The sequence below is a fragment of the Cynoglossus semilaevis genome, chromosome 6 (assembly GCF_000523025.1).
Source record: "Cynoglossus semilaevis isolate Cse_v1.0 chromosome 6, Cse_v1.0, whole genome shotgun sequence".
Lineage (NCBI taxonomy): Eukaryota > Metazoa > Chordata > Actinopteri > Pleuronectiformes > Cynoglossidae > Cynoglossus > Cynoglossus semilaevis.
Genome location: NC_024312.1, coordinates 16,143,950 through 16,155,254, shown reverse-complemented (window position 1 = coordinate 16,155,254; position 11,305 = coordinate 16,143,950). Strand labels below are relative to the sequence as shown.

At 39.8% G+C, this 11,305-nt stretch overlaps 1 protein-coding gene across 1 annotated transcript; it reads left to right on the top strand.

Moving 5' to 3' along the window:
* Window positions 1-5,429: 5,429 nt before the first annotated feature.
* On the top strand, window positions 5,430-10,829 carry selenoo1 (selenoprotein O1). Its single transcript, XM_008312362.3, has 9 exons — window positions 5,430-5,983; window positions 6,582-6,785; window positions 6,867-7,044; window positions 7,298-7,428; window positions 7,540-7,817; window positions 7,916-8,072; window positions 9,102-9,287; window positions 9,494-9,650; window positions 9,848-10,829. Exons 1-9 carry the CDS (start codon window positions 5,430-5,432, stop codon window positions 10,076-10,078), a joined length of 2,076 nt encoding a protein of 691 aa, XP_008310584.2. The 3' UTR covers window positions 10,079-10,829.
* The last annotated feature ends 476 nt before the right edge of the window (window positions 10,830-11,305 follow it).

Genomic DNA, 11,305 nt, shown 5'->3' with positions numbered 1-11,305 from the left:
GGTGTGTACCCTTTTCCTTTTTCTGGGGGGTGGGGTTGGGTTTGTCTGGCTGCCATGCCATAACCTTTTTCTTTTCAGCTTTTTCTGGATGAAGACAACAGGAAGGAAAACATTAAATTGCAATTAGTTGCACGGTTAAATTGTGACACTTGGTCTTTCCTTTTCCAGCCGCCGAGCTGCCCTTACGCCCTAACATGGCCTCTTGCCGTGACCTTTTTTCCAGCCGCTGAGCTGATCTATAGTTCTTTTCTATCTGTTTTGGCTTTTCATAAATATTGTAATAATGACAAGTTAAGTAGATATAATAGTCACTGTTCAGTCTAAAATATGGTAAACTTAGAATGTTATACACCATGTGTATGACAAAGTTTAGGAGTGTAGCAGCAGAATTTCTCCACTTTCAAATCTTTCTCTCTCTGTGTGTGTGTGTGTGGGGGGGGGGACCAGATGTTTTATCACAAGGTTAGCTTACTTTGAACTGTGAAGGATGTCTCATTTTGGCCACTGTGTCAAAGGACTGACGTCCAGTAATGGGTTCCGTGCCACTGTGGCGCTTCCTCTTGGCTAACCTACCTACCTGTCTCCTTTCCTATATTTCCCAGTGTGGCCATTAACCGTGCCACTGTGGCGCTTCCTCTTGGCTTCCATGCCTACCTGTCTCCTTTCCTATATTTCCCAGTGTGGCCATTAACTAATTTTAATTTATAGTTCACTGGCAGTTTTATAATTACAATTTTACAAATATATGTTGCGGTAGTTTTCTACACAATTCTGGACGTTGCGGTCGTTTTCTACAATTCTGGACGTTGCGGTCGTTTTCTACAATTCTGGACGTTGCGGTCGTTTTCTACAATTCTGGACGTTGCGGTCGTTTTCTACAATTCTGGACGTTGCGGTCGTTTTCTACAATTCTGGACGTTGCGGTCGTTTTCTACAATTCTGGACGTTGCGGTCGTTTTCTACAATTCTGGACGTTGCGAAATCTGAGGTCCTGTTTTTATGGACCATTGCCACAATTTTGGACATTGCGGTCATCTTCCAGAATCCTGATGGCCTGTATGCAGTCCTTCTTCACAAGTGGATGCCCTGGCAGTTGCTGTCATTTTCTATCCGAAGTGGCTACCAGAGTTCCAGCTTCATCAACCTACATGGATGTACACTACATGTCATGTAAATTTGCTTGACCCTGTAATTTTGTAAATGTATACATGTACATTTGCTTGACCCTGTAATTTTGTAAATGTATACATGTACATTTGCTTGACCCTGTAATTTTGTAAATGTATACATGTAAATTTGCTTGATGCTGTAATTTTGTAAATTTATACAGGTAAATTTGCTTGACTTTGTACTTTTGTAAATGTATACTGGTAAATGTTGTGCTTGAGTATGTATGTACTTTTGTAAATTTACATTTTATCACTGTACACTAATGTTATCACTTTCTGTGCTGTCAGTGTATGTGATGTCCACCTCTGGTGTTTAATGTTTGCATGATCCTTGGTGTGATCACCTTTATCTGCATGATGCATGATTTAATTTAACATTTAGTTTGTAGATGTTGGTTTTTCTTTTTTGTGTGCAATTTTTAACTTTACAAATCAGGTTTAAAATCACCAATTCTGCCAAACTGTGACACCATTTGATCATAAATGGTCTTTAACATCATTAAACAGTTTGGACTTTTAGAGCTGGCTTGTCTCCCTCTGCCAAGTTAATTTCTACTAAAGACTTGTTTGCCCTTCTGTGGTATTTAGATGACGTTGGGAGGCCTCCCAGCAGAGGAATAATGTCCTCTGCAAAGCGAAGCGTTTCACTGGATACATGCAGGGCTAAGTTGACAAATTTCTAAACATGTTTGTGTAATCTCGTAGGCATACAGGTTAGGTTGCGCGTTTAGGTTCTTTAGTAGAAACTATACTTGGCAAAGAGACAGCTTAAGACTAGTAATATTTATAACTTATTTTAAAAACTATTAAGATCTATGGGCTGAGGTGCAGAAAATAAAGGGACTGGGGTTCTACTGCTAATGGTTGCTCAATTTATGGTTTTGTTAAAGTATGTAGTTTAGTCTGAGTCTTAGTTAAACTGAAATGGAGGACCCTCAGTGTGATTACCTATGTACATGTGATTGGCAGGACACCTGAGAGATGATATTCACTTGTGTTAATTTAATTCACTGGTGTTCAATGATCAGTGTAGGTGGGTGGTGCAGGAAAAGGTGGTGTAGGCCTCACCAAGACTGTCCTGATTGACTGAATGTGGTAAGATCAGTCAGTTAAACAGGTAAGACTTCTTGCCCCTGATTGGTCGGTGTTGGATCCATGAAACCTCTGGAAATGTGGCCTCCTGGACCATAGGGTGAAAGTTAATTGGGTGAACCAACACCTTTGATCTTCTCAGCCACAGGATTTCTCCAGGTTTGTACTTCACATTGACCATTGTTAAATCTGTTCAAGTAAATCTCCAGACTGACTGACTGATCTGTGTTTCTAGGATTATTTGGACCAGAGTAGGCCAAGTATGGAGAAGATGGATCCTGGTTAAAGGGTTCTGAGGTGACTAGAAAGATTGAGTTATTGTGAGGTTTTCAATTTGACCAAATATTGAATGACATGAGCTGGAATCCAGGAAATTTTAGTTTTTATTATTTTTTCCTCTTGTCGGCAGACTCTGGACTGAAGCAAGACACATGTACAGGACTTATGTGAGAAGTAAACTCCCAATGAAGAGCACTGTTAAAAAAGACAGGTTTGTCCTTTTCAAGTGTTATTTGTTTATGATTTTATATTTTGCTTACACTCTTCTTGAATCCCATAGACCTGCAACTGCAAAACACGGAGAAGCTACATCCTGGTCTGGTCCAGTCACAACTGCAGTCAAGATAATCCAGACCTGCTTCCGTTCTACTGGCTTTGTTAAGGTTTGTACTAGAATATAGTCCTTTCCTGGTCAGTTTGTTGTTGTATAGAAAACTTACTTGACAAATTCTTGTTTAGGAATTGGCCCCCAAGGACCCAGGCTCACCACAGCTGATGGGAGTTTCCATTCTACTTTCTGCTCAGCTGTATAAATATATTTCTTTGTTTTTTCGTTTTTTTTTTTTTATAATGTTGACCATTTACAAATCAGCCTTTGCTCTCTGCCCACTGACTTAAACTACATGCTTGATCCCAGATTTAGTTTTGCTTTTGTTTACAATCAGTCAGAATTGAATGAGCTGGATTTCTTTAACACTTAAGAACAAGGTAAACAGAGTCGACTCGTATGGAAAGGTCTTTGTCCTTCCCCTTCTTCTTGGTGCTTAAAGAAATCTACTCATGAATTCTTGCTGAGTGCTGCACCATGGAAGCAGTTTCCAAAATCAGACATGGATCCATCTGATTTTGTGACCTGTTCCACTAATGGTGCAACATCATCCTTCAAAAAATGCTACCAACCAGTCAGTGTGAAGTCCTTTAAAACAGAATGAATGACAATTTGGTTTATGATTAAGTGGATGTAGTAATTTCATCAGTGCCTTGTTTGTTCTTTTTCTTTGGGTTGGAGGTCCATAGTAGTGATGTTTTCAGAGTTTTTCTGTTTTTTGTTGTTGTTTTTACTAATAACTTACTAATTTACCTTTTTATTGTTTGGGGGGCGAATCTCTGGGGCCAAAATATTTAAATATTTGCCTTGTTTGTGCATTTGCCACTATAAAGTTGTCAGTTGATAGATTTAAGTGAACTTTCAACTTATAGATTATCATGTTAAATTTAGACTGGTCAATTTTAGACCTGGCTTGTCTCCCTCTGCCAAGTTAATTTCTACTAAATACTTGTTTGCCCTTCTGTGGTATTTAGATGACATTGGGAGGCCTCCCAGCAGAGGAATAATGTCCTCTGCAAAGCGAAGCGTTTCACTGGATACATGCAGGGCGAAGTTGAAAAAATTTTCAAATATGCTGGTGTAATCTGGTAGGCATACAGGTTAGGTTGCGCGTTTAGGTTCTTTAGTAGAAACTATACTTGGCAAAGAGACAACCCAAGACTAGTAATGATTAAGTCCACAGTAGTCTTTTTGAGAAACTAGACAGAATCTCTGGGGCAACAACAGAGATTCCACCAGGCCCAGTGCACGGCTGGCCTGGTGGCTTTTTTTTATTGACTTGGGCAGGGACCTCAATTCTTTGTTTTTTTTTTTTTTTGTTTTGTTACACTTTTATTTAAAATATCAAATTATTATTGTATTTTTTTCCCTCTAACTCTGAAGTCCAAGAAATTCTATTAAGCTATTGGTGCTTCATCAAGCACCAATAGCTTTGTTAGTGATTTGTGATTTGAGCCCTGTCGGGGTTGGATGACAGAACCTTAAACCAAACCACCTATTCTATCATTGTTTCTACAGCTTGGATTAAAAAACAAATTGTGTAGCAAATGTGTTGGGATTAAAAAAAAAACAGTCCTGAAGTTTTCTGTTGTGTGCAGTTGATTTCTGCTTTATTTGTAACAAGTTAAAATTTAAAATGTTTCTCATTTGTTATAACACTCAAGTATGACTTTATATACCAAAACCGACCATCTTCCACAATGTTTTCTTAAGAAATGTTAATTGAGCAGTTGTTAATGTAGTGTGGTAATAAAGCATTTCAAGCTTAAAATATGACTTATTGCTTTTTAATCATCCTCCACTGAAAACACCAGCACAGATTAAAACACCACTGCTGTGAGCGCCCTGCGGGAGTTGGATCTGTGGGGGGCATCCCTTATTTTCATTTCTGAAAGGTGTCAATCCTAAATAGACTTCATTCTGCAATACTCATCCTGAAAGACTTTGCATTTCATTAAAACATGAAATATGTGGTTTATAATAACACTTATAAATAAATAGTTATTATAAGCTCCAACTGTGTAGCCCCATCCTGTACACACAGTTCATCCATATAAATAGATGGGGGTGGGGAGTATTTAAGTTCAAACTTATGTGAACTTAGAAATATATTTTCCAGGATTAAAATATTATTTAAGACTTAGTATTTTACATTTGTTAGCTGTATAATATACAGCTAACAAATGTTAAATAAGTGTATATCTTAAATTTTACATTTCACATTGTCTATAATGTGAAATGTAAAATTTAACATGTCAAGGCTAAACTAGTTTTCTCATAAGTAGAGACAACAACAAATAAACCTAAAATGAAAAAGGCAATGGTAATGAAAATTGGAAAAAAAGTACTAAATTTCTAGTATTTTCTTTTTTCTTTTACTTTTTGTTGAAGTTGGGTTAGCGTTGTTTCATCATTTTTCCGCCTTCGATTTCCGTTTTCGACTGTCGGACACATAATATTGTTACACACGGTGTCTTGGAAACATCCGCTGTGAGTTGCAAGATTATGAAATCGTGAATAACTACGCTGTTAAATGTTAACACCACAGCCGTACTGGTTGGATGGCCTATTTTGGACATCGACTGGGACTGCTGCACGTCTTTAGCGCAAATTTGTCCGTTTTTAGACTCTTCCGCTCGGCCGGGATGGACAGCATGGGTCTGGGCGTTAGTCGCTCGCCATTGGAGCGACTCGACTTCGATAACATAGCTCTCAAGAAACTTCCTCTGGACGAGTCTGAGGAACTAGGAGTACGACAGGTGAAAGGAGCATGTTTCTCACGGGTAAAGCCGCAGCCGCTGACCAAGCCTCGTTTCGTAGCCGTGTCTCACGAAGCCTTGGCGTTGTTGGGTCTCGATGGGGAAGAGGTAATGAACGACCCATTCGGACCGGAGTATTTGAGTGGGTCCAGATTGATGCCTGGGTCCGAGCCTGCCGCACACTGTTACTGTGGGCACCAGTTCGGTCAGTTTGCCGGACAGCTCGGTGACGGGGCGGCCTGTTATCTGGGGGAGGTGAAGGTGCCACCCGGCCAGGATCCTAAACTGCTTAAGGAAAACCCGAACGGTCGCTGGGAGATTCAGGTTAAAGGAGCAGGGATGACTCCTTATTCCAGGTATAGTTATTAGTGGCTGACTAGGGTTAACACTCAGGCAGTGTAAAGTGACTTACGATTAATCCAGGTTTCACATGAGGATAGGACTAAAGAGTAGTAGTGAGATTTGATATGACGTTAGTTTGAAGAAGTGGTGCCCAGTTATGGAAACATCACACATCACAGTGACTATTGTTTTAGTCAATATTGAAATAATGTTTCTTCAACACGATCCGTCATCATTGACTGGGCAAGCACACGTATTAATTTTAACAAATATGATATCCTCCTTCATAATGTCATTGTTGAACTTTCTCTCAAGATAATTTAAGATATAACATTCAAATATTGTGTAAACAAAGGTGATTAAAAAAATCAACCAATAGGCAGAATTACGAGCACTCTTCCACTTCATTTTTTCATATTTATAATTTTATCATTTGGAATCATTAGAATTTACATGTACCTGCTGTTATTTGACAATCTGTTACAGCAATTACAGACTTTTTTTTCATAGTCAGGAATGACAGTTTACTTACACTTAGTACACTTTTTAATCACTTAACAGCTCTTTTAATATATCAATCATTATAGCTTGCCTCCCCCCTCCCCTCCACAGACAGGCAGATGGACGTAAGGTCCTTCGATCAAGTATACGGGAGTTCCTGTGCAGCGAGGCCATGTTCTTTCTGGGCATTCCTACCACCAGAGCGGGATCAGTGGTGACCTCTGACAGTGAGGTCATGCGGGACGTCTACTACAGTGGGAAACCTCGCTTTGAGAAATGTTCTGTGGTACTCCGTGTTGCTCCCACTTTCCTAAGGTGAGTGTCCATTTATAGTGTGTATTTAAGAGCTCAGCTCATGAGATGAAAGTTTGTTTTTACTCACCTTGTCCTGTCCAGGTTTGGATCTTTCGAAATCTTCAAGAAGTCAGATGAGTTCACAGGCCGCCAGGGTCCCAGCTATGGGCTGGATGAGATCCGACGTCAGATGTTGGATTATGTCATTGAGATGTTTTACCCTGAGATTCAGCAGAATCACACAGACAGAGTGGAGAGGAACGTGGCCTTTTTTAGAGAGGTAGGAGCACCACTGATGATTTATTATTCACTATTCTCATCATCTTTGTTACAAATAATGACTCAAGTATTTGAGCAACCATGACACTGCTACATATTAATATTGTCAATACCACATAGGCTGGTTAAGGCTAAATGTACAATTAATACAATAGGTGGACAATAATATTCTGCTTAACTTTTCTACTTGTGCTAAGTCAAACTGTCCTTTCTACTCAATGAGTCAGATTAATGCACTCTCTAACTGTTCGCAGGTAATGCTTCGTACGGCTCGACTTGTAGCACAATGGCAGTCTGTGGGTTTCTGTCATGGAGTACTAAACACAGACAACATGAGTATCCTGGGACTCACACTGGACTATGGACCATATGGCTTCATGGACAGGTTAGATATTTGAAAAGAAAAACCTGTAATCTATTTATTGTGCCTTATTGGTGAAGTATTTTGATTTTGCATGGTCATCCATAACTGTGTAATTGATTCCATCTTTTTCAGATTTGATCCAGATTTCATTTGTAATGCTTCTGACAACTCCGGCCGTTACTCCTACCAGGCCCAGCCAGCTATCTGCAGGTGGAACCTGCTGAAGTTAGCAGAGGCTCTTGCCCCGGAACTACCACCAGACCGAGCTGAGGTTGTTATGGACGAGTACTTGGCTCTGTACAATGATTTCTACCTGCAGAACATGAGGAAAAAACTGGGCTTATTGAAGAAAGAGGAGCCTGAGGATGAAATGCTAATCACTGAGTTGCTGCAGACCATGCACAACACAGGTAGCACACGCACTACAAGTGATCCACATACATAGAGAATGTAAAACATGAGAAATAAAAATAACCTGTTGCAACTGTAACGTTTGTGTTAACTCCAGGTGCCGATTTTACCAACACATTTCGCAGCCTCAGTCAGATTTCCTGTCCTGCAAAAGAAGAGGAGGAGCTTGTTAGAGGAGCCACATCGCTCCTGCTGGAACAGTGTGCGTCACTGGAGGAGCTGAAGGCAGCAAACAGACCCACTATGGACCCACGGTGAGTAAAGATGAGGTGAACAACAACAGAACACACCACAACAGTGTTTTCAATTTATTGACCGGACTGACACAAACACTTCTTTTTCACGTTCTTTAGGATGTAACCTCTCAGAATTAAAGATCTTTTTGGGAAGTTGATTATAACTGAACAGCAGAGACCAAAATGATTCAGATATTTAAGCTTAGTTTACATTACCATGATGTAAATAATACGACTTTTGTAACAATTTTTAAGTTGCAATTGATGTATTTTAGATACTTTTCTAGGAGGAAAATTGAATTTTAACTTCTCAATACTGAAATGTGACATTAAACATATTTATAATGTGAAATAATTTTGTGACTTAATTAAAAATGAGACTAAATGTTCAGTGATGAATACATAAACATGTTTTTCCAAAGATGCAGCTTGTGTTTTATAAAATGTTAATTTTGTAAACATATATATATATATATGAAAAAATGTTTTTCAGACAAAGGTTGATCAATGATAAGCTATAAAATCTGAAAGTTATATACAAAACCTATGACTAATACATATGTATAGTGGGGGAGAAACTTGTTGATGATTGGTCAGTTTGTTTTATCTAGGTCTGAGAACGTCCCTGTGCCAAAAACCACACACAGAGACAGCATGCCACCTTGTGGCACACATTATCAAACACATATGTTGTATTTTAAATCAACAATTACATTGGCTAGAGTTACAACTTTACAACATTTATAAAAGAACCATTTTAGAACATTTTCCAGATCCATAATTGCCAATACAGAAATGCTTTGTTGATCTGCAGGGGAAGTAGCTGCATTAAAAAAAGCAGAACTTAAAATGAAAAAAAAAAACCAACAAAAGTAAATAACAAAAAATACTGTCCACTAGTTTAGAGATTGGTCTGGGTTATGAATAAATAACGGGAGCTAAATAAATAAAGATTCTGTCTCTGCGTGAACTTCAATTTGTTCTTGTTTCTTCTGTGTTTTAGAGTTATATTTAGTTTTCCTCACATTTCCTCTCTACTGTTGACAGTGAGCTGTCTATGCTGCTGTCCATGGCACAGAGCAACCCGTCGCTGTTCCACATGATTTCAGACCGGATGACGATATCCAGGCAGTTAGACAAACTCAGCAAACTGAAAGATCTAATGGAGACCAGCCAGGAAGAGTTAACAGCCAAACAGAGTGAGGAGTGGACTAGTTGGATCACGCGCTACAGGTGGGACATAGGAAGTAAGACAAGGGGTCTAAGAAGTCTAATCTAAAAACAAATGAAGAAGGTGATGCAGTGGATGGTGCAACAATGGTGATGGGTGGAAGTGGGACTGATAACAAGTGCAGAGTGAAAAAGGAGGAAATGAGACTGGTAGTCTGACTTTGTTCCATTACTGTAACTCTGACTGTTTGGTATTATCACCGACACAGGAAACGTCTGTCTCGAGAGTTGGAGGGTGAGTCTGATGTGAGGGCTGTGCAGGAGGAGCGGCTGAGGGTAATGTACAGCACCAACCCTCGTGTGATACTCAGGAACTACATTGCCCAGAATGCAATAGAAGCCGCTGAGAATGGAGACTTTTCTGAGGTGAGGCTCCAGGCCTGTGAGACTATTAAAGTACTTGATTTTGGTTTGTTTTCTTAGCTGTGGTTTAATGTGACAAATATTTAAACAATATTTACTGGTTAATGTGTCCACACACACACATACTCAATTAAAGGCATTTTCTGTTTCTTGTTGCAGTGTTTTTCACTTTCAGCTCTCACTTCTTCTGTGTACTGCAGGTGCGGCGGGTCCTCCAGGTTTTGGAGAAGCCCTTTTCATCACAGCCAGGCCTAGAGCTTCCTTCCTGGGTGGGCACAGGGGGTACGGCCGAACCAGGGGAAAGGGACGAAGACCAGGAGCAGCAGCAGGAGGCTGCAACTGCGTCGTCATCCTCAGCTAGACATCCTACTCCTTATGACAGCAAACCTCCAGCCTGGGCGCAAGAAATCTGTGTGACATGATCTTCATAATGACTTTCCTGAATCCCAGCTTGCCTGTCCTGAATGAAAACCGAATATTTAGTCTGTTATTGCTTTGATAGATCTGGAGAGACGCATTCTCTCTAATGACTAGAGACAAAGGGACAGGGGATCAGGAAAGTGAACCTAAGGTATGACTGACCACAGTAAGTCCATTTGATACAAAGCAGGCGGGTGCTGAGCTGGCTTTGGTGGTTTCTGTACAAAACATGATACATTTTTGATACAATGTCATTTAGATTTTAAATACCACGTTCCAACGCTCAGCTCCTCCCCTGACTGTTTTGTTGTCAAGTGGATCTGAATGAAGAACCAGGCAACAAGTCCTGTAGTGACCTGTCTGACTCGGATAAACTGTGTGAGGATACCTTCTATATACCAAAACAAATGTAGGTTGTGTCTGGAAGAGCTTGTTTTATTTTGAAAATCTTGAAACAGCTCTTTAAAGCCGCTTAATAGAAACGCACATTGTTTTATTTAATCTCTCGTCACAGGATTGCAATCTTGATTATTTACTTATAAACCGTTTTGTTTAGTCATATATGACTGGGTGTAGGGAGCATTAAGTTTGTTAAGATGTTTAATATTAATGTTGGGTTAGCGAACTTCATTTTGATTTGGTGTAATGGAGGTGTAGCAGATGAAGCTGAGCCTTTCACATTGATGTTGGTTTGAACTCCATTTGAATATTGTTCAGTCATTATAAAAATGAAAATAAAGTCCTTCTACTACAATAAACTAAGCAGTGAATTCACTTTCTGTTCCCAGTGGCACACAGAGAACCACAGTTTTTCTCCAATCCACCTCCACATTGTTGTGTTTCATAACCTTAGTAATGTTGCTTCTCGTTGAAATATACAAATAGACCAAACAATCGTCATGTGTGTGACAGACAGTCATATGGAGGTGAGAATACAGAACATGTCACATTTGTTTATGGTACAACAGTGTGCTTGTTCTATTTCCTGGACTCAGAAATTCCTCGCTCACATTTGCGTGTTTCCTCGGTATGACTCGTGTCCCAGCATGCCCCAGATATTTGCTTACCTTACTCTAATACTGACTGCACGGCCGATAGGGGACACTAGATTACAGTACAGTATGTGTAACCAGGTAAACGTAATGCTGGGGAATTTAAAAAAAAAGTTCAACTCAAAACGTGCGCACCTGCCAACAGGCTTCGGTGCCGTGGCGCGAGCTTGCAGTGTCATGTTGCTC